This window comes from Pleurodeles waltl, chromosome 7 (assembly GCF_031143425.1).
Source record: "Pleurodeles waltl isolate 20211129_DDA chromosome 7, aPleWal1.hap1.20221129, whole genome shotgun sequence".
Classification (NCBI taxonomy): Eukaryota; Metazoa; Chordata; class Amphibia; order Caudata; family Salamandridae; genus Pleurodeles; species Pleurodeles waltl.
Window position 1 is genome coordinate 89,849,996 of NC_090446.1, and position 24,215 is coordinate 89,874,210.

Here is a 24,215-nt window from a genome sequence, read left to right on the forward strand (position 1 = left end):
AGAAAATGTGCTGTCTCAAAAAAAAAAAAAAAATGGGTTGAATTGTCCCCAAACCAGTTAGGTGGAAAGTTGGCCACCCTAGCTTGGCCCAGCCTCTCACTTTGGAGTGACGTAAGCGGTGTCCACCCCTGCTGGCCAGCTCCTTAATGAGTCACCGATGCTGTGTGACCTGAGGAAGGCCCACTCACCATCCTGGGTTTTTAGCTCTTGGCAATGACTATGTGACCTGACAGTGCCATCGACCATTCTATATCAAAATCCCGGCTCAGACACTGACTCCTTGGGTGCTCTGTGGATAGGGTACTCACTACTCATATATGCCCCGTTAGCCACAGATTTGCAAGTGCCATTAAGTCTCGTCGTGTGCATAACTCATATGATTTGCTGTAACGGGATTATGCACCAGATTAGTCGGGATTACATAGAATTACACAAAAAGCGTGGCCCTGTTTTCTTGGAGCAAAATGCACCCCTACTTCCAAAATGGATCAGGAGATTCATTTTACACTTAGAAAATAACGCCAAATGCAACAGAACAGAAACAGAACCAGGAGCCGCTTGCGCTCAGTTATTGTGTTCTTGAGGTAGGCATTTTGCAACCAGATTACACTAATTATGTGAGTGGGTGTAATGCACACTTTGAAAATCCGATTCCATTCAATGCCCCACCCGTCTCCTGCTGCAAGCCCCGTCCATAACCCCACGCCTACCACACGGGGTGATTACCTGTACTTTGTTTCCCCAGTAAAACACTTTCTGTGCCAGGAGGGCTGACAGCTCTGAAACTGCTCGGGATCGGGGCTGAAAGTACGAGGCAGTACCCGTCACACCGTGTTTGTTTTCCGGGAAGGGCCTTGGTGTTCTCCTCCCCCGCCTCCGTTGTGCAATCCCCCGAAGGTGCGGCAGGCATGTGTTTTTTTTCTGCTTCTTCCTGTTGGGCCTGGGCGCTTGGAGGCCTTGAGCCATCCGGAAACCCTGCACGGATTGCAGCAGGAGCTCGTGCAGAAGAGGCCCGAAGGGAGGCGGAGGGGGGGGGGGGGGGGGGGTTAGTAGACAGTCTGCACCCCTAAAATAAACAATGCCCTGTCGCTGGTCTGTCTGGAAATCAGCAGATTTGCAGCACGGCACGTGATAGGCCAGAAGGGCCGGGGCAGAGTCGGTCACGTATGACCGGAGTTCGGGGGTAGAATGGTGGAGAACGTGATATTTGTTTGTGAAGTAAAGTGGAAATCAACCTGTTAAATTGATGAATTTCACCTCCCCTCGTGTTTATTTTGGGGACGCCCTGGGCCATGATGGGGAAATAAACCCGTTGACAGATTTCCAGAGCAATGCTTGAAGCCCTGAAAATATTACAGATGGGGGGGGGGGTGGGCAGACTCGCAAAGTGCTGCCATCCCCAACTGAGGGTTGATTTGGGAACGCCCCCTCCCCCCCACTCCCTCTGATAGATACCACCAGGGGGGTCTAGATGGTCTTACCCATGCTAGAAATGCGAGGGCAGCAGTCGGCCACCGCCCCAGCCAGTAGGGATTTACTGGTAGCGTTTAGTGCTTGTGGCCGGATAGCGCCTCTGTCCCCAGTCAGGCCCTAGGTGGCTCACTCCCGGTGAATGCTGCTCTCTGTGCTGGGCCGGGCTTGCTGAGAGCGCGGCACAGCTGCCCTTCCTGTTTGGCTCGGGCGCCCAGCTTCTCGGAAGGGCCTTCCCCCTTCTTGGCAGGGTGACCTCGGTGCACAGAGGACGCGCTGCAGTGACCGGCCAGCCCATGCCAGCGGCGACATCTTAAGGATTCTGCGGGTCCGGGCCAAACGTATTTTGGGGTCTCCTGTTCGGAACAGCTCTGAAATTGATCTAATTACAGCTCTTTAATGTTCTGTTTGGCCAGATCACTGACAGACACTGGTCCAAATTGTAAATGTGCTGCCATCTAATATTTAGGGAGAGAAACGCGTGTTTTCAATATTGTAATGCAGCAGCAGCTCACTAATGTTTCAAACAGTCTCTGTGACCCCCCCCCCCGCACCCGTTTGGAATATATGAGGTCCTCTTTCGATCTAAAAGATTCGTTGTTATGGATGTTGCGTGGTTTTGAAAAACAAATACAACATTTCTGTGCAAAAGTCTGTAACAGACTCCCACACATTTCCCGTACTAAAAATCAATTAAAGGGGAACAGTATTTAAAATCATCTATGATTAAGTATCATTCAAGGTCATCAGGGCCAGGACTGCCTGCAGAACAGCTGGGTCTATCCGCCCCCCGAGAGCCCACCTTGCTCACGCCTTAAAACTGCATGCCAGGCCTCGTCAGCCATGAAGAAGTTATGTACTCTCACCCCCCCCCCCCCCCCCCCCCTTCCTGGTTGGGGGAGGAGCTTTGGGGTGTCTCAGAATTTGGTGCATTTCACTCGCGCAGTCCCAAACCACGCTCAAGGCCGCCACCACCGCACACGTTTGGTAGCAGTCTCTAGTTGAGTGAGCGCGCAGTCCTCACTCTTTTGGCGTGATCCTCGCATATGATGTGACGCATGTTCCCGTTCCACTTTGGCGAACCCGTAGACGTTTTAACGGAGCTGCACATGCTGGCGGAACCTGCGTGTTTAGTCTCAAACCACGGTGCAGCGTCTCATTGAGTGTGGCTGTCTCACGCTTTGTTTACAGTCTCGGTCCACGCTTGGTCATCCTGTAGACTCTAATGCAGTGCGCACGCTCAGTGGGCGTGTTGTTCACTATTTGGAGAACAGTTTCACTATTGGTGAGAGCCTGTCACTATGACACTGCTCGATGCTCATACATAGCAGCACAGGCTCACTGGTGCACAACCTTGTTTGGCGTGTAAGCTTCACCCCCACGCCCAGTCTCACCCCAGCTTTAGCCATCCCAAAGGCCGCAAGAGTGGCACATTCAGTGCTTAATTTGTGCTTGTTGTTTCCGGCGCTGAGCACCGGCACTTATTTTTGAGGGCTGGGGCTTATTCTTCTGCCTCAAGCATTTGCTACGAGCAAAAGACACAAATAGGAAATAAGGAGGAAGGGAAAAACGAAAAAGTGTCACAAAGGGAGAAAGCAGAAAGCTGCCAGAGTGAGCTGAAGGGACAGGGAGTGGCTTTAAATGGCTTGAAGAGGCCCGAGATGGCTTCAGGAACACGTCGCCTCACTATTTCGTGCTCCTGCATTTAATTGCTGCAGCCGGGTGTTTAAGAGGAGGGCTTTGGGCACCAGCACCTTTTTATTTACACATTAAGCACTGGCCACATTTTACACGGCGGTACACACTTAGAATCTACACTCTCTTCCCATATATTGTAATAAAGTCAGCCACGGTCGAGCAGTCTCGCTCACTGTATTTTTTATCCCTCACATACCGTGGTTCAGCAAGTGTGGGCCTCCCCCTAACGCGCGCACTCAGCGAAGTTGCAGCCATGCTATGTACTGTTTAGTGATGTTACACACAGTGGAACGGTCGCTCACTCGCTTTTTTGTAGTCTCGCGCCCCGGTGCACAGCCCTCAGCCCTCTTCAGTGGTGTTAATATCTCACTTATAACACGAGGCCTCGCCTCCGCCGTTCCATTAACTTGAATGGAGAGACAGTGACTCCCTTTCGGTTTAAACTAACACCCGTGAGCATCGCTCTTGTGCACGGGCTCGGTCCAGCATCCACGACCCCTTGAAGTGTAGGTTGCCCACCTGGTGCACGCAGATGGGCACTGAGGGAACCGAACATCTGTGCCAGGCCCATCCCGCCGTCCCCTGCGCGACGCGGAGCGCAACCCAAGCAGAAGTGTTACCTCAGCAGCACCAGCCCTGCTCACCACGGACGTGAGAAGACGCCAATTAGATGACACACCACGCCCACAGAGGCAACACAGGAGCTGTATCCACAACAAACAGAGCCATTCACCGGCGCTAACGCCTGTACAGGGGCAATAAACCCGTTCAGCCTCCTTGTACGAACTGAATGGCAAGTAGGGGCGTCACTCGGACCCCGACGGTTCTGAAAAGGGGCTGGGGGTGCGTCCCTCAAACCCCTGCGGCACACCCCATCTCCTCCCCCCATTCTTCAGAGGGGTCCTCCATTCGACCGAAGGTTACTGAATTTCTGTGAAATATGGGAGACTCTAGCCCCTCCCCCCAATCACATTCGGTGGGGTGGATGGGACTTCACCTTGACGTTACAGCGCCGCAATATACACCGCGGAACAGTACAGTGAGCGGCCACACCTTTTACTGCTCGCCAAGCGGAATAATTCAGACCACCATGAGTCCCAGTGAACAATCCCAAATTAGGGCGAAGGATGCTCAGAGTCCGAAATCGCCACGAGACCGCGCAAAAAGCAGAAAAACACTATACAGGTGATAACATGGTCGGACTGGCCATAGGCAACCGGGCAGTGCCTGGCGGGCTGGTGTGACAGGTGTGTGGGCTGGACTTTTGGCTGTTTGTCTCCCTCCTTTTATGGTTTGTTGCTCTGGGTTTGACTTGTTTTGCCTGAAATTAAAACAAGCATTGCCTGCAACAAGCTGAAACCTATGCAGTCTTCAATACTTTTTAAATGCAAAAACAACAGATGATGGACGGAATGTAGAACATATCAAACATTCACCCCCAGTCACAGATCTGGGTTTAATCCATCAGTTTTTTTGCTTGCCATGCCATTCCAGTTTGGACCCAGCCATATCCAGTCAATCTAACTAACAAAGTCTCATATCCACGGCTCAAATTAACTCATAATAATACTAAAACTGTACTCCTATTTCCCTATACTAATCCACCACTAATTCTTGTTGGGTTCCCGGAGTAGCGTGCTACTCGCTGAAAAGCGCTTTGACGCCTCGTCAGGGGTAGTAAGCAATATATAAGTACTATTACAATACAATACAATATGCAAATCAGTCTTGACTCTGTTTCCCATGGGAACAGTCCCGCCCAAACTGCCACGCCAGGCCCTCCTTGAACCAGAAACAAGCATCCTGGGACCGGTTTCAGGCTTTCACCCTTCATCAGCCAGGCTAGCTTGAATCTGGTGGCATAGCAAGCACAGGACCCATGTCTGGGCATACCCTTCCCACTTGGGGCAACACATGCAAAAACAACAGATGATGGATGGAATGTAGAACAAATCAAACATCATTAGTCACAGATCTGGGTTTAATCCATCAGTTTTTTTGCTTGCCATGCCATTCCAGTTTGGACCCAGCCATAATCAAATCAGTCTTGACCCTGTTTCCCATGGGAACAGTCCAGCACTAGGGGTGAATGTTTGATTTGCTCTGCATTCCGTCCATCATCTGTTGTTTTTGCATTTGTCACCCCAAGTGGGAAGGGTATGCCCAGACGTGGGTCCCCTGCTTGCTCAGGGGTGTGGAATTTATTAAAATATCTACTTGTCCAGGGGACAGGTTGCTTCTCAAATCTACTTGTCCCTTTGGTGCCATGTAGTGTGGCGCCAAATTATGGCAGCAATCTCATTATGTAAGAGCTCTGATAATAACCTCTCAGATTATGCCAGGGCTACTACCATAGTAGGGCTTGAATACTTGCAGTTTCAATCCCTACTGTAGCAATTTCCTTATTTTGCCACCTTTCTGCAGATCTGCATACTGGGGCTGGAGGAAGGAGTAAGCAATAGTTCCAGGGCTGGAATGCCTTTGAGTCTGCAAACCTACTAACCTGCATGTTTTAAAGATTTTCACCAGCTTCTCTCTAATATTTTCCCATAATAAGAAAGGTTGGACATTTACTCCTGACAATGGCAGAATTAGAACTTCTTCCAGGGTTGGGAAGAAAGTGGCTGGAGGGAAAATGAACTTGCAAATGCTCAATAGATTTTCACATGAGCAAATCTACACATGCGTATTTACCCATGCTAAAATACAGTTCACAAATATTTTATAGGGGTACGACATATACTAAGGGTGTACTTTTGTGACTTTCTTTAAGAATCTGGGGCCACATGTAAGTAGGTTCAGATTTGCGACCCGCAAATTGCGAGTCAGAGCGAGTCGCAATTTGCGAGTTGCAAATCCAAATGTAGGATGGTGTCCCTGACACCATCTGTGATTCGCAAGGGCTTCGCAAATGCCCACCTAGTGAATAATCATGAGGTGGGTCGCAATTTGCGACCCCCTCGCAAATGGCGGCCCTCACAGGGATGGTGGCCTGCTGCGGACAGCAGACCACCATGTCTGTGACTGCTTTTCAATATAGCAGTTTTTTTTTTTTTTGTAATGCAGCCCGTTTTCCTTAAAGGAAAACGAGATGCATTACAAAAACGAAAAATGAAACGTTTTCGTTTCATTTTTTCAGAGCAGGCAGTGGTCCGTAGGACCACTGCCTGCTCTGAAAAAATGTTTACAGTGACATTCACAATGGGGAATCCCTTTTGCAAAAGTATTAGCACCCATTTGAAATGGGTGCAAACTGCGATTGGTTTGCGCCCGCGTTCACGGTCACAAAACAATCCTACATTGCACTGCGAGTCGCAATTAGGAAGAGAACACCCCTTCCTAATTGCGAGTCGCAAACCCGTTTTGCGATTCGGTAACCAGGTTACCGAATCGCAAAACTGGGTTTGTGCATCGCAATGTGCTTTTTGCACGTCGCACACAGCGAAAGTCGCTGTTTGCGACATGCAAAAAGCTACCTACATGTGGGTCTTTGTCCCTAATTAGGTCTGGTGTTAACAAAGACATTTTGTTTTTATTAAACTTCTATTTCTCTCTCTTTCGGCTGGCTTCACTGTGAGTGATCGCATTCTGCTCTTCCACAAGGAGCATATTGGCAAACAAAGTAGTTTTGTTCAGTGTCAGGAACTACAGTGGCAATCAGTGACGTAACGAAACTGGAGGGTGCCCCCTTGCAAAGAACATGGAGGAGCCCCCTATCCAGACTCACTCAGGGCAGGTGCTGTGCTGAAGGGGTCCCCTGGAGGGCGGCTGCGGGGCCTTTGTTATGCCACTGGTGGCAACGTGTGCTTTTAGAGTTCAAAAACGTTTTTTTTTTTTTTGCCAGTGTTTGTTACAATGTTGAGGGCCTGGTAGCTCCCACAACAATAAAGTGTTACAAAAGCCATGTTAAAACAAGACACGCATTGATGAAACTAAAAGACTTATAAAAATATGTCAGATCAGTTGGCTTTGTCAGTGTTTGTTTATTTTCATGCTTCCCATAATCGTGTTGAAAATGGTTACACTGATTTTCCATTAGAAATATTTTTGGGAAATACTAGCATGCATCAAAACATTTTACTAAATGACATTTCATTTGCTTCTAATCAGAGAGCATTCTGGGAGCATTATACTTAGCCTCATAGCCTAAACTTTTCAAACATGTGTATACACGTTTTATTTTTTTTGTACTAGAACCAACGTCAGTAGTGAAGTGTGACCTTAAAACATTTATTTACAGCACTCACCCTAAAAATGAAGGCTTTCAAATAATGAACCATAAATACAAGTTGGAACAGCATTATCTTTTGGAAACACATTACCTCAACTGCAGAGAGTTCCACTCTCTGTAAACAGGCAACCAAAGGGTTTGTGCTGCAGAGGGTTGGGCCTACTTGTCCCAAGGACAAAGTAAACATAAAAACTTGTTGCCCTTGACCCCAAACAAGATGTCCCGGAATTCCACATCCCTGTTGCTATGCCACCAGATTCAAGCTAACCTGGCTGATGAAGGGTGATTCCCTGATACTGGTCCCAGGATGCTTTTTTTCTGGTCCAGGGAGGACCTGGCCTGGCAGTTCGAGTTGGACTGTTCCCATGGGGAACAGAGTGAAGACTGATTTGCATATGGCTGGGTCCAAACTGGAATGGCATGGCAAGCAAAAATCTGATGGATTAAACCCAGATCTGTGACTGGGGGTGAATGTTTGATTTGCTCTGCATTTCGTCCATCATCTGTTGTTTCTGCATCCATACTTTTTAAATCACTGATTCATAGGGTGACCAGATTTTGAGGAGCAAAAACTGGGACAAGTCAGACATAAAAGAAGGAGTGAATACATTACTCTCACTTTTATATCTGTCCTGTCCCATTTGTTTGCATAGCTTTGTGAATGTGTGCCTATATCTATCTATCTAGCTATCTATCTACATACACACACACACACAAACACATATGTACACACACACACACACACACACACACATTTACCAGACTACATATATAAAATAAGCTATGGCTTGACCTCCCAACCTGCCCCCACCCACCTCTCTCTGCTCCCCACTCCTCTCTCTGCTGGGAGCAGACAGGGGACTGTGTTGCCTGACAATAACAGATCAAATACTTTAATTATTTCATAATTTGTAGGCCTCTTTAACATATGCTTACCTAGATGATCTGACCGTTGTCCCAAAAACCAGGACATTTATTTAAAATTAAGAGACGCGTCTGGACACCAGGACAGTCCTCTAAAAACCAGGGCTCTCCGGGGAAATCCGAGACGTCTGGTCACCCTACGGATACAGCTTGTCTTTAGAAGTTCAAAACGTCCCCAATTTGCAAACACGGGTTACTGTTTTTTTAAAACTATTTAATTCTCTAAAGGTGGGGGTAGAAGGGTGCTTTATTTTGGTGCCTGGGCATATTTTGTATCCCTGTCCAACTGTGGGTGATAACAGTACAACTGAATCCCGAGTGTGGTTCCACACTTGGGATTGAGACCCTTGGTCCCAGAGCTGTCAGTGTCTCTCATCTGTACCCTGGGGTGCTGCTGCTGACGGTGAGAGCAGATTCTGTGGTTGGGGTTACTGTCACCCACCGCGAGGAGGTGCACACAGTGCTTAATTTGTAAATAAAGAGGTGCCAGTGCCCAAAGCCCTCCTCTTAAAAACGCGGCTGTCGCAGTTAAACGTGTGAACACGGATTACTGAGGCAGCGTAATCCTGAAGCCATCTTGGGCCTTTTAAATCCATTTAAAGCAGCTACCTGCCCCTCCAGCTCACTCTTGCAGCTTTCTGCTTTCTCCCTTTGTGACGCTTTTTCGTTTTTCCCTTCGTCCGTCTTTCCCATATGTGTTTTTTGCTCACATCAAATGCTTGAGGCAGAAGAGCAAGCCCCGGCCCTCAAAAATAAGTGCCGGTGCTCAGCACCAGAAACAACAAGCACAAATTAAGCACTGGGTGCACACAAAACGTAACTCCACAACTTGCACAAAAAGCGCTTTTCATACAGGTGATATATATTATAGCGCTTTATAGTGTTGCATTAGGTGATATTGTTCAAAGGGAATAAACTACTTCACTTCCTTTTTAAAGACAACAAAGCCTTTCTTCTTTGTTGAGCCTTGTTTACAATGCTTTGCTCTTCCTGAAGGGTTCTTGATTTGTAGTAATTTGTCCATTGCTCTGTAAATTGCTTTTCTCTGCTGTCTATTGTCCCGGGCCCGGGGAATCGTTGTTTAAAATTCCGCTTTATTTTCTCTCTTTAATAACTCTCCCACACCTCGTGTCTCGGCTCCTCATCACCCCACTAACCTCACCCTGTTATGGTCAGAAGGTATTACGAACAGAAACAGCTGAAGCCTCCATTCAGTCCATGGACTTAGAATCACCAGTGTCAGGGTTAGAGGAAGTGACATCATTCACCCTTTGACCCCTTGCCCCAACTTTAGGCTTTCAAAAACCACCTACTTAATTGGCTTTGCCACTCTCATTTGCTTGCTTCTCATTCATTTGCTTGTCATCTTCCTCTTGTTCTTGCCCCTTCCTCTTGTTCTTGCCCCTGCTCTGGACTCAGTCCTCAATGTTAGCTGGTGGTTGCAGGTGGAGGCCCCCAGCATTCTGTTATGGGGACCAGCGCTCATTTTACCCCATCAAACTTGGACCCAGAGCAAGACGAGGAAAAACACACAAGGGAAAGAAGTAGGAAGCGAAAAATGAAGAAAAAAAATGACAAAGGGAGAGAGCAGGGACATGCAAGAGTGATATAACTAGATAGGCAGTGTTTGGTGGTGGATTAAAAAGGCAAGAGTTGGATATAAGACTACGCAGCATTCAGTAGTGCCAGGCTAGTGCTTCTGAGCAAAACTATAAATGCCTGATTATGAGCCTAGGGGATGGGATCACCTGTCCGCCAAACTCACAACGGGGTGGTTGCCACCTTACTGCCTACCTCCCCACTGGCCCCATTAAGAATTTCCCGCTGGGCTGAATGGCAGATACCAAGGTTTCCACCTTTCTCAGCAGGAACGTGGTGGCAGCATTGCCGCAGGCTCGTGATCGAGCTGACAGCAATACTGCCGCCTGCAGGGGGCACAGCAGAAAGTGCGCATTACAAGGGTGCTGGGCAGGGGGACCCCTGCACTTACCATACCATGGGAATAGGCAGTGCAGGGATACAAGTCGGCCAATCAAATGTGTGATAACAAGGGTTATGGTCCAGAATAGAACCAAAGACAAGAAGAGAAAGAAAAAAGCCATCCACTAAGAGGGAAGCACATGGAATTTACAAGAAAGCCAACCAATGATACACATTGGACTGACCCAAAGCCCACTGTAAAGTGGTGTTATTTTTCCAGAAAGGGTCTTTCAACAATAGGTCAGTAGAGCTGCCAAATAGGCGAGACCTAAAAAGAACCAGACTCAGTAATCACAGAGTCGATTCTCCCACAATGTTGCACAAATAAGAAACATTTCATTGTGAAAAAACCCTTACTCTTGTCACTGTAGAGGACAATAGTATGGCACCATTTCCAAAAAACATGTACCTGGCACAAATAAAAGAAAGTGTCCCTTAAGTACATCAATAGGCAAAGAGTGATGTACAGCCAAAAGCAAACTAAAATGTTTAATAAATGTAACCCAAAAAGCTAAAAACTGAAATGTTAACGTACATGTAAAACCTGTGCTAAGCAGATAATTTTGTCATAAACACAACCACAATGGTTAAAAGCCATCAACATTCCAAACTCTTGAAAACCACAACAGCAAACCGTGGTGACAGCCCAAACCCTAGGTTGATGTTTGTGGTGAATGACAATCTTATCTGGGGTTACCCAAAAATGTTTGTTAGAACTGGGTGACTGGGCCACCCATAGGGCTGCAACCTTTTATCCCAGTGCCTTAGATGAGAGCGGGTTCATTCAGACAACATTTTTATTAGGGGACTTGGTGTGTGAATTGGATTTTGACAGGAAGAGTTTCTGTAGCTGGAGATGAGGCCAGACACAGATATCCTTTTAAAGAGATGGCTAAATCACTACCAAAAGAATCGCCATCAGGAGACCTCCATGATGGAAAAAGAGCCATCTCGCTCAGAGTATGTATCCACAGAACGAGTGCCTCTATAGTCCGCGGAGGACCGCAATGCATGGGAGGGATAGGGAACACATCACAGTTGTGTCTAAGGTGGTGGAGGCAGCACATGGGGCAAGAGGAACCTGGAGGTTTCTTATTAATGATGGATAAGGTGTTGCCTCATTAATCATATTTTTAGCCTTTTTCTGAAGTGGCGGAAGAAAGGAATGATTCTAATTCGTTGTGTGGTTTTATACAAGATCTTGAGAAAGTTGGCCTTCCTTTTCTGTTTTCTACCCTTTAATCTCCAACTCTACGTGTGATGCATTAGGCACTTTGGCTGGGGAATTTCTTTCTTCCAGCTGGGCAGGTGTGTATGTAGTGACTGACCTGTATAAGAAAACATTGGCTGTGACCAGAATGCAGGACTGTAGACCGACTTGGTGTAGTCCACTATTTAAACAGTGATGCAGTTGTATTTCTTCAGTCATATGGCAGCGAGTATAATGTTATTCAATGGAGCAAATGAAAGTCGAGGATTCTCATGAGCAGGGCATTACTACTGGCCAGTTGGAAGAGGACAGAAGCTTGGTTCTGAAGTCTGCTTAGGGATGGTACATTTTTTATTGCATTCAGGCATCTGACACAGTTTTGTTTGAGCTTTATTTGGCAAGGAAGGCTTGAAGGAGTAGTTCCTTTATGAGATGACACTAAACCTCTGAGTTTGTGGCAGGTTGTGAAACCCCCAGGGTCACAGTGGTGGTCCATGTCTATATCTGGGATATGTTGGAGCTTTTGGCAATGAGGAACTTTGTCTCCTATAGATACATGGCATCTAGTCTTGGATAAGTGTGAGGAGTCTTCATTTCAGTTAATATCCTAGCTTGTAGAGAGAGGTGCAGACTTGATTGGTGTTACATTTTGGAGCCTTGATTGGCCACCAGATACTATAACAAGCCCATGTTTAGGATGAAGAGAACGGGGGCAGGGGTGGTCTTTGTAATACTGTGCCTGTCCCTGGTATGTTTTGGGTTTCGGAGGTGTTCATCATAATGAGTTGATGTCTAATGTGTATGCACATTTGACATTGGGGAGGTGTACCGGTGTAGTGCAATAATATTTAATCCTAGAGGTAATGCCCAGATCTTTTTTAATCTTTCATAGTCTAATTTAGTGAAGGTTTCTGACAGGTTGAGAGGGTTCAATATGCAGGAGTTGTTATTCTCCATGTCAAGCAGCGGAGCTGTCAAAGTAAAGCATAATTTACTCCCCAGTGGTAGCAGTTTCTTTCATGAAGGCACAGACCTGTCTCTTGATTGCTACTAAAGTCTGATGGGGTGTGTGTTAAATTGTTCTTTTAGATGGGGAGTCGCTGTTTTTTGTTGTTATCGCTTGTGAAGAAGAGCAGATATGTGATGGGACAGTAGAGGCTGTCCAATTGGAATTTGTGTTTTTTATTTTCATGAATGCAATGATTCCCCACCTTTTGAGTGTGTTTGGGAAGATGTCTTGTGCAGCAAGTGGTTGACTACGTTGAGAATGGGTGTGATCACTTCTTCAGGAAGGGATTTCCCAATGGTTGATGGGAGGATATTGCCTTCGTAAGCGGTGACTTCACAACTGGGGATGTTAGGCGATTAGTGACGTGTGCAGTCTTGATCTCCATCATTTAGGTCTGTTAGTCTGCAGAACTGGAAATATGATGGCTGTGTGTCTACTGTTATTGATAGGCTGTGTTAGTAATTTTGTTGGCTTTCTCTGTGAACCATTGACTGTTGCACTTACCAGTGGAATGATATATTGGTGGTCTGGGTGGCTGGGTTTGGCACGGAAAACCAGAGGCAGAGAGATGATGCATGACCAAGCCAGCTCAGTGGCAGAGGAATACCATATTGTTCCCCTCAGTGTGTGTAAGAGTTCTTTCTATGGCCTGATGTTCAGTTGCCAGACTGCTGTAAGATGCTCTTGGGATTCCTGGAAGCCTGGGAGAACTCTTCTACCATAGAGACTTAGAATTGGTTACGACTTCATTCACACTTTGACACCCCTGCTTTAATGCTACTGGGGACACCTAACTGTAGCTGGGCCAAGCTGGTAGTCTGCACATTAACCCACAGCTTCACATGCACACAGGGAGGTGTAGGGTGAAGCCAGAGGACAGGCAAACAATCAAACTCACAACAAGATAGAGCGGCTCTCCTGAAGAACTAATATTTACTATATCTCCTAGTAGCTGTTACCACTCACTAGTGTCATTTTTGGGAGTAAATCCCCCTCACAAGACTGCAAATGGGTATGTGTGGTTTAGCGTGGCTGATCATTATACATGACTAGAAAGTTGAGCTGAAATCCCTTCCAACCACCACAACCGCTCTCCAGGAGTTACGTTTTCCTACAGTGAGCCCAGCGGCATACATTGGAGTTGGTTGTTAACAAACAGTCCTCTGATTTCTAGAGCCAGAGTCAAATTGGTTGCTGATTCGACAGGTGGCGTTCCCTTTACTTTAATGCTTATCGTGGAGGAAAGTCCATAAGCTCATTCTCTTATTGATGTAGCTATCCCGTCAGAAATTGGATTATGTTTTGTTACAACCCAACTATAAATTTTGGCCTAGTCCTTAAGAACTAGACAGTTCAATAAGGAAAGCTGAAGGAGTGTATTGGACTTTTTTTGAATGGATCCAGACACAATTGTGTCCAGCCCTCATAGAGCTTGATTTAGAGGAGAGCTCCAATGGATATAGCGCTAAAAAAAACAAAAAAAAACTTAGTCCCTCATTATGAACCTGGTGGTCTCATGATCGCCAGGCTCGCAATGGCAGACAGAACTCTGCCAATACGGCAGCCTGAGTGCCATATTACGACCAGGGCGGTTGTGCCGCGGTCAGACCGCCAGGATTAGTCGTCATGGCAATACTAATTCGCCAGGGCAAGCACTGCTGCCCTGGGGATTATGACTTCGTTCTCGGCCACCGATTTCATGGTGATAGCACCACCATCAAAAGGATGGCGGAGAAAGGGTGCAGGCGGCCCCAGGGAGCCCCCTGCACTGCCCATGCACTTGGCATGGGCACTGCAGGAGCCCCCCTGGCCAGCACCATTGCAATGTTCAGTGTCTGCTTTGCAGACAGTGAACATTGCAAGGGTGCTGGTGCACCCTGCGCACTACAGCATTGCCTCCGGCTCTGTTACGAGTCGGAGACAATGCTGTAGGCTGTTTCCCGCTAGGCCAGGGGGTGAAAACTGAGGTTTCTGCCCACTGACCCAGCGGGAAACCCGTAATGGGCCCAGAGGGGAGACGGCCACAATGGTAGCAACCTCCCCGTCGGAATTTCAGCAGATGGACTTTTCTGTCTGCCGAATTCGTAATGAGGCCCTTAGACTCCCTACCCAAATTACTGGTGAAATTATTACCTTCCTTATTGTACAGTAGGGGACAACTCCAGTTGCACCATCGAATCATCACATGACATAATGGTGACACACAATCTAAGCTGAATTGTGTCACACCATGTGTGGTGGAGTTACCTTAATCTAAAACTGCCCTAGAAATAGTGGCAGATTATTAAAGTGTATAGTGCCCATGACTTGCCGGAATTCTGCATGAGAATACAGATAGTGCAGCTGCACTTCAGAGTGCATTCTCGGCACCTACATAAGCTGATAATTTTCAACAGCATTAACTGACATTAGTAAATTTTCTATTGAAATATTGGCTCCTCCAGTGGAGTCAGCACCCTGTATGAATAAACCTACACTGAGCTGGCAAACAACCCTAAATATGGCACATCCGGTTACTTTAGCTTAACTATATAGAATTGTGTTTTTTTTTATATAATTTCTTTGGGGAGCAGCGCAATGGCAATGTTCCTTCTGAAGTTTCCCTGTGTGGAAGTAACTAGCTGCCTTGGCTCGATGCTCCACCTCTTTGCATTCAACTCGTTGAACTGAGCACTTCCCGTTTATTGGCGAAGCCATCTTCCTGAGAGTGTGTCGCTGCAGTGGCCTCAGAGTGGTACCTTTTGATTGGTGCTACATACCCTTCAAACCCTCCTGATGCATCCTGTCACAGGGATTCGCTTTTATCATGGCTGCTTCAAAGTCCTCCTCCATGTACACCACCTGGGACCTTGATAGGGAACTTTTGAGCTCATGATATCTTCTCAGCTACATGCTAGACTTGCCAAAGATGAGCTGCTGTACTTTGCAGAATCAGCATGCATGTATAATCTGGGTCCTTACTTGTTCTGATCACCAACTCCCTAAGGTGACATATGATCATCAGTGGATTTCCTATTTTCCTTCTTGACTTGTTTCAGGATAATTCATTCATAAACTCCATTGATATAAGGGGCAAAGTGACTGCTTAGGTCTTTGAAGTTGGATGTGAAGTTGGCATGTACCGGGTTGGGTGAGAAATACTGTGTGGACCTCTTTCTTTCGCAAAATAAAGTGATGTGGAGTATTTGGCCGCGGTGTTCCTCTTTCTTTCCGTTTAATTCTGAAGCTTTGCCGCTCTTTTTCCAGCATGGAACGTCTGGAGAGGAACAGATGTAGTTAAAAAAGGTGTGAACCTAGTAAAAGAAGAGGGCTTTCTCTGCAGAGTCTTGACAACCTTCCCATCTGACATCTTGTTGGAGGGTGAGATGGTTAAGGACACTGATCGGTGTGTTGCTGGGTCTGCATTTGCCTCATTGCCAGTTGTTGGAGGGTCCCAGTGTGAGGTTGCTGTAGGACCCTGAGAGATCACGACCAGCCTAAAGACACGTGCATACCCTGTCTGGGTTGTGGACTGCCGTAGAAGCGCCAGTATGTCCCTGTTACTGAGAGCGAGCCATTGCCACAATGTAGTCGGTGTGTGTGCCTACAACTGAGAAACCAAGGTTGTTCTTGAAGGGGCTACAGCACAGTTATTCACTGCCAAATCAATAGCATGTCTGATATAAAGACTACTTATCATGGAATAAATTAAAGAAACTAGCGCCATAAAAGCAATCACATCTTGTAAGATTATCTCTGTAAGACTCACGGTTTAGGTAAAGCTGGAGAACACACTCGCAGAAAACACAGGACAGTAGGCTGCTGTGGATGACCAAATAAATGAAAATTATCTTCATCATGGTCCTACCACACTAATTGTACTCTTTCTCTCCCCAGCTGATCCTTGGCCTGGCACACCTACCGGATGCCAAGGTGACTGTGCCAGACATCGTGGGTGCCCTGATGATCCATGGGGCTCCCATTGGAGATAGTAATGTGTCCACTGACACTTGGAGGGTGCGGAGAGATGTCACTTGCCAAGGGGACGAGTACAAGCACCCAAGCGGTGCGTTCTGCTGCAAGATGTGTATGAAAGGTAAGAGGGTTACAGGAGAATGAGAAATAACTACTTGTTGACACCATCATGAGTTTGCCATGGGATGAAAGAACAAGCAGAGGGTCAGGAGGAAAGCCGCTCTGATGCCTATGAAGTTACCCATGATAGCATCAGTAAAGGTAGCTAGTGGTAAACCACTGCCTAGTAGAGGAGGTCATTCAAAGTCCACTATTGGAAATAGGAAGGCCCTTGTGTGTGTTGGGGGTGCAGGGAGTAGGGCGTAAATGGACTTCTGGACATGGTAGTCACCCCAGAATGAATGGAGTGTGGAGGAGTGGGACCTAAAGCTCCCACTGTGTGCGAAGAGGCACTAGGGTGTGGTGTAAGTTGTGTGGAATATGGTGGTGGGAATGTCTTCTGTTGAATCTGGGAAGTGCAACAAGATGGAAAGGAGTTGTAGGGAGAGGTGTAATATTCTTCCATCTAGGCTGGGTATGGAAAGAGACATATTGTGGTGGGGGAAAAAAAGCTGAAACACGAGGAGGGTCTCAGGAGTGGAGGGTTTGCAGGGAATTTTGGAAACATTCACTGTTAAAAGCTGATTGACACCTTTAGACAGTGCTAAGGTATAAGGGAATGAAACATGGGCTTGGGTGGTGGTTGACAGTGAGTGGGCAATGTCCATTTTTGGTACTGAGACACAAACACATAAGTGGTGCATAGGGTAGAGATTTGTGAATTGGAGGGATAGCTCGGGGTTTGGGCTTATATATGTATGAATTTCAGCTTGGTCCCAATTGATGGCTTTATTTCCTCATCCCCCCATCAGGCTTCCGGAAGGTGGCGGACTGCAAAGGCGAGGGTCAGGTGACCAGTTGTAGACGCTGCGAGGAGGGGTCATACACAGAAGTGGAGAATTATGTATCCAAATGCATGCTCTGTGAGACATGCAGGAAAGGTGAGAGGCTGGCAGAACATAACTACATACATAGATTGTGACCTATTCCACTTGGCGAAGTGTGTGTGTATCAAATTCATTATTGGGAGGTTCTGGAGTTACATGCTGGGTGTGGAATATATACAGTGTAAGATAGTAGTTCCCAACCTTTTGACCTCTGTGGCCCCCCTCCACTCCCCCCCTTTATCAATACTGGAACCCACGGACCCCCACTGAATCATTATTGGAATTCGGGGACTCCCCCACTGAGCTATTACTGAAAGTTTGGGACCTAAACTGTTAATATTACCAACTTTTCCAAGCAGTCGCGGACCCCCTGAGGAGGCTGTGCGGACCCCCAGGGGTCCCCGGACTACAGGTTGGGAACCACTGATGTAAGACATGTTAATGGTGTCGTAGACACTGTGATATTTAAAATGTGTGGTGTGAAAGCGATAGGCTCTTGGTTTTTAATATGCAATCAGTTTTTATTGTTAAGTGAATTAAAAAGCGGTAAGTAAGACAAAGACAGTGTCGCATCTTAACAAAATATCAAGCATGGTAAAAAGACAATTTCACATGGCTTTTGATTAAAGGTCAGGAATCCCTTCTTATTTTTCCAAGTACATTTTGTAAAGCACATGTACCAATAGTACCCAACCAAAAACTGCATTAACCTATCTAAATGTAAAATAGTTTGCGTTAAAATACCCTTCATTTAGAGATCTGTGTTAAAAGTTGGAGTCTCCAAGTACATACCCCTTTTGTGACATACAAAGACGCTGTAATAATCCACACTCCTGTCTCTTCATGTGGCATCTAGAAAGATTGTTAGTCCTAGAAGTGTCAGAAACTTTACTGCCTGATTAATAAAAATCATAGCATAAGATAAGAACACATACAGTACACCTATAAATACAGTAATGCAACCACACTTAAAAACAGGCTGGTACTGGCACTCAAAACAAAATCTAAAATGGCACTAATCGCTGGATCCCACAATCTTAAAGGTCAGACATTTCACAAATTTACCAATCATCATACAATTAATTCTGAATAAACAATATTTGACTGCCTCTTTGCAGTTTTAAAATTCCCGCATTATTTCATGCGCATCTAAGCAGCCACTTCTATTATGAGCAAACAAAGGGCGAATGCAAAATATGAATAATCGTCTCCTTACTATAACCACAGAAGCACAGGACTTCCACTCTTCTCAGAATAGGCCAAAACGAAGAACGGGGAAAGCAGATGAACACATTTGGGGGTGGTCCCTCTGTCACTTTCAAATGAATTTCTAAATTTTGCAAATTTATTTGAATAAAATAGAGCATGATACACCTGAAAACCATTCATTATGAATCTCGTGGTCAGCTAAAGTGTGCTGTAAATGTTTTGAAAAAAAAGTGTGCCTCCCATCTGAAAATCTGACATCATTGTCTAAGTACCAGCCGACAGAGAGCAGGTTATGATTGTCTGCAGCAAATGTCGCTGACGTCACTTTCACCTAAATTATAAACTGATCTCTGATTGTGGTGCCATTGGCAGCTTGAACACCTCTGCATGTAAAACACATTGTCGTCTCCAAAAAATGTAATCACTTTGCCTATCACACAAATAAGACAATGTTCAGTGTCACACTAGTTTGTGGTCCGTAACCTTGTGCTCTGCAAGTAAGTTTCAGGCACATTACAGTGCAGGAATAACGGTAAAACCACTCCCATAAACTCAATGAACCAGTGGCGTATCAAAACTTGAGTCCCCCCCCCCCCCCCCCCCCCCTGCAAAGTACACGGAGGTGCCCCCTTTGGCACTCACTCAGGAGCTTGTAGGCCAGGGTACTGTGCTGAAGGGGCCCTCTGGAGCTCGGACCGCCAGCACCATGGGGGCTGCGGGGGCCTTTGTTACGCCACTGCAGTGCACCTGTCCAATTGTAATACCACTTATATTAACCTCCCACGCCTGATATATCGGCGGGGGCGCTCACCTTTTATAATAATTGAGATGATCTTCTCACATGCGTGGACTCCATGTTTTATGAACATTGAACATAACTGCTTTCTATGTTAGATGGGCCAAGTGCTTAGAACATGGAGTGAAGACTGTCATTTGTACTACTCGATTGTTTGGTGGTGTCTCTTGTTTCCAAGTAGGGATAAATTCTTATAAAGCCACAAAGCCAGATCTTAGTTTGCTGAATTTTTGTTTGTATATTTCTGAAAATGAACTATAAAACAATCCATGTTTAGAATACGCATTAGGTGTTTCAACCTTAGCCATGCATGCTTCCTTTTTGAAAAGTTCTTAAGATCTTCCTCGCAAGAAAAGGAATCGAAGGGGTTATTTATTTCCATCGACAAGCCTTGCACTGAGAATTATGTGACTTTCAAAGGGCTTCCCAGAGCAGCACTCATTGCTAAGATTTAGGAGTGCTCGGGCATTGTCAACTCATCCAGCAGGATTACTTTCGGAGAGCCCTGCAGAGTAAAATTAGTTTAATTCTATTTGAATAAATAATAATGTTGGATTCATTTATAAATTCAGAAAAAGGTTGTTATAGTATTTTTTTTTGTGATTTTTTTTTTTTTTACATTAAATTGTACTTATTTATATTTTCACCATTTTAAACAATTTGTTATCATTACTTCTTATAAGGTTTAATTTTAAGTCCCCGTCTCCATTATTTTCTGTGAGAGGGTGTTGCAGTATCAGTGGTTGGTCATGGGTGGTGGTGGAATTACCACTCTATTTTATTTTTATTTTTTTAGAAGTATGTTAGCATCGTAGTTTTGTCTCTACCAGGAGGTGCAGCTGTGTAAGTCTACACTTTTGAGTAACTTTACAACTTGTGACTAGCCAAAAGCAGTAAATGTACTCCATAGTGAAAGAGTAAATTGCACATGTAAATTTACCTTTGTTAGTAGCCCCAGAGAGTTTACATGGGATATGTGATAGTCATAGGCCATAATTTCGAGTTTGGCCTGACGAAAAGGCCGCCCGTCAAATACTCCTGCGGTCAGGTCACCACCAGTGCGGTGATCTTCCTGCGGCCCCTATTACGAGTTTCCTGCTGGCCCAGCGGGAAACAGCCCCCAACATTGACGCCGGCTTCATAATTGAGCCTGTGGCAATGTTGCTGTGTAGCAGACAGTGAAAAGTGCAACGGGGCTGTCCATGGGGACCCGCCAAGTGCATGGACAGGGCCTCCAATGGGGCCCCCTGCACCCCATCTACGCCAGCTTTTACATGGCGGTGGTACCACCATGCAAAATCTGGTGGGAAGGGGACTCGTAATCCCCAGGGCGGCGGCGCATGCAGTGCTGTCCTAGTGGATTAGGACCACCCGCACCGTCAGTCCCTCCTGTGGAGGGAAACTGGCGGTGCCAGCGATCCGACCGTGGCGCTTTCACCATGGTCATAATGTGGTGTTCTGACCGCTGCCAAAGTAGTGGGACTACCACTTTGGTGGCAGTCAGACCGCCAGTCTGGCAGTCCTAGGACCGCCAGACTGGTAATGAGGGCCATAGTGTGTGTGTTACATGTATAATGTGATGTAAATGATAGGGACGGACATTGGGTGTGTAATATTTATTATGTGAGAGCATGAGAAGGACATACTCAGTGTGTGAAATATTTGTAATATGAGATGTGTGAGAAGGATGAGCTCTGGGTGTGTATTTATAATGTGATGTGTGTGAGAGGGGACAACTGTAATATTTATAATGAGAGGGATACACTGCCTAATATTTATAATGCGAGGTGCATGACAGGGATAGTCTCACTGTGTATAAAAATAATATTGTTAGGTTTAGATGCATAGACTGTATGTAATATAGAATGTAAGATGTGTGAGTGATGGATAGTCTGGGTGTTTACTAAGTATGTAATGTGTGTGTCATGAAAGAGAGAGAAAGGCTCTTTGTATAATGACCGCACTATATATATATATATATATATATATATATATATATATATATATATATAAATAATAATAGGCTGTGTGTGAGGACTAGACTCCAGGTGTCTTATTATTTATAATGTCTGATGTGTGATGGATAGGCTGTAATATTTAGAATCCACCATGCGTGATATGATTTGACTGTGGCTGTATAATATGTATAATGTGAGAGCGGGATAGACTCTGGATGTGTAATATTTATAAGGCGAAGGGTATAGACTAGATCTGTAGAACTTATTATGTAAGTCATGTGACAGGAACAGAATGAATGTGTATTTGTTATAATGTGAGGTGAGAGGAATAGAAAGGGCAATTTAATTTTAACAGGAGGTGTGTGAAAGGGATAGAATGTATAATAATTAGAATATGAGGTTGTGAGCGAAATAGACTTTCGGTTTGTAATATTTAAAATGTGAGGTGTGGGAGAAGGATAGATTACGTAATTTATGTGTGAGGGGTTGACCATGCGCAACATTTATACTGTGGAGTGTGAGGATACACTAATATTTATAATAATGTGAGTAGGATAGACTCGGAGTGTGTAACATTTATAATGTGAGAGGTGCACTGTGCTATTTATAATGCGAGGTGTATGAGAGGGATATACGCTGGGTGTACAATATATGGTGAAAGCAAATTATACCAATCATATGAAACATTAAAAGTATATATGGGGTCTGTAGATAATCTGATCCTGGATGCGCAATATTCAGAGTGTTACATTGCAGAAGGATCGACCTCTGGTGTCTAATATTCGCAGTGCGCAGTATTGTGGAAGGAAATTCCCAAACTAATTTATTGTAGAGGAATATCAAACCTTTGCATAATATTTAATGTGAGGATGAGGAAGGATTGACATTGTAAAATTCAGTCTGAGAGGGTAAGAGTCACAGTTAAGAGTGGTGTTCGGGCAACATAAATCCTGGGAATATAATCTTAATAGTGCAAGAGGTTGTGGAGAGAGATCCTGTGTGTGTGTGTGTGTCATAGACCTTGTGAGAGATTGTTGAGGAATAAACCATGTTTGCCTAATATGCAAGGTGAGAAAGTAAACGTATAGACTGTAATATTCATAGTTGTAAAAGCGTATATCACAAAGGTAATATATATATATATATATATATATATATATATATATATATATATATATGAATTTGAGGTTGTATCATTACTGTATGATGTTCTTGCGGGGTACACCATGTGTGTGTAAAATGCAGTGTCAGGGGCAACAGTGAATGTTATGGGGTAGTTTAACAACATACAACCTAGGTCAGTGATTCCCAAACTTCTTAGAATCATGTCCTAATTTTTACAACAACAAACTTTTGCTACCCAACTAGCTTTAATGGACATGGTGATTTTTATTTTATTTTTTAAATGTAACTAAAGCACCTTTTGATTTACGGACAGCATATTTTCCATCAAAACGGCCACTAAATTTGCACAAACATAGAGTTTATCTGATAAAACTATATTGCAAACAAATGATAATGTGTGGAAATCGGGTTTCAGTGAATATTTATCATGTGGGCATCACCAAGTAAAGTTTCTTGATTTGTTTTAATCCTATTGAAATCTTTGGCAAACACTGCCCTACGTATATAATACTCATTGAATGAGAGGTATGGATGGTGGATTAGCTCATTTGTATGTAATGTGCAAAGTGTCAGAATTGTTTGTGCATACGTAAGGCTAGCACCATTGCAGAATATGCAAGGCGCAAGAAGTGCATTTATGAAAGGTTCAAAGACGTGTGATACTCATGTAGTTGAAAGTGTCTGCAGTACCCTAAATTAAGCTATGCAACATCCACTCAACCCCTTTTAACTATATTCTGTCCTTTGACCTAGGGGTGTGATATATAAATGCAACATACATACAGTAGAGGTGTACATGCAAAGTTAGATTTCATAACTGTAAGGAGTTATGAGAGACTGAGGTCAGGTTTTCCATGATGTCATAAGTGTAGGCAGTGTGGGGGGGAGCTGTTCTTCTTGGGGTACACCACTCGTTACTCATGTATTTTCTTTCACCTGCTACAGGTTTGGGTCAGATTGAGAAGTCTCCTTGCACTATCTCCAGTAAAACTGTCTGTGGATGCCCCGATGGGATGTTCCAGGTGCAAGTGGGAAGTGACTTTCAATGCCAGCAATGCAAAGAGTGCACACATGGAAGGACCTTGAAGAGCTGTGAGTAAAGCACCATCCATGCCTCCCTAAATAGCCCAGGCTCCCTCCACATTTGCAGTGACCCCTAATAGGGTGTTTTTGGTATCTGACCCGCCACACCCACAGGCAGATAATTTGTTTTGATAACATAACCTCCAGGTTATTAGTCTGTACTGGTAATGAGCTCCACCATCAGGCATGGTAGGTCTAGGCTGTGGTCCATCTTCTGAGGACATGGAGAAATTGGTCCAAGACAGTTACTGCAAGGGGACCTGCTTCATCTAGGGAACATGTTGAGCCTGCCCTAGGGATATCAAGAATTTAGAATAAGCCTTTCCTTCTCCCCACCAGCTGTTGGCACTAAAGCCGCCTGATTCTGAATGAGATACCGTTCAAGCATTGGAGATCAAATTAATCCTTTCTGAGACCAGTGCCCACCTCGTTGAAAGCCTCGACGGCTCTAAGAGGACTTCTTAAGTTATGCACCAGGGAACATGCTGGGTCTGTTCTAAGCCACTAGAGATGACACACTAAGTCCCTCCTAAAAACACCTGCACCACTCCCAATAGATATGCTGAGTGTGTGCGGAGGTCC

At 45.2% G+C, this 24,215-nt stretch overlaps 1 protein-coding gene across 1 annotated transcript in view; it reads left to right on the forward strand.

The window, feature by feature from the left end:
- Positions 1-24,215, forward strand: part of TNFRSF1A (TNF receptor superfamily member 1A) — a 73,929-nt gene that overhangs the window by 29,752 nt on the left and 19,962 nt on the right. The window contains exons 2-4 of the mRNA XM_069243129.1: positions 16,399-16,597; positions 17,388-17,516; positions 23,496-23,642. Coding sequence (XP_069099230.1) covers positions 16,399-16,597; positions 17,388-17,516; positions 23,496-23,642 — 475 coding nt within the window. The remainder of the gene's footprint in view (positions 1-16,398; positions 16,598-17,387; positions 17,517-23,495; positions 23,643-24,215) is intronic.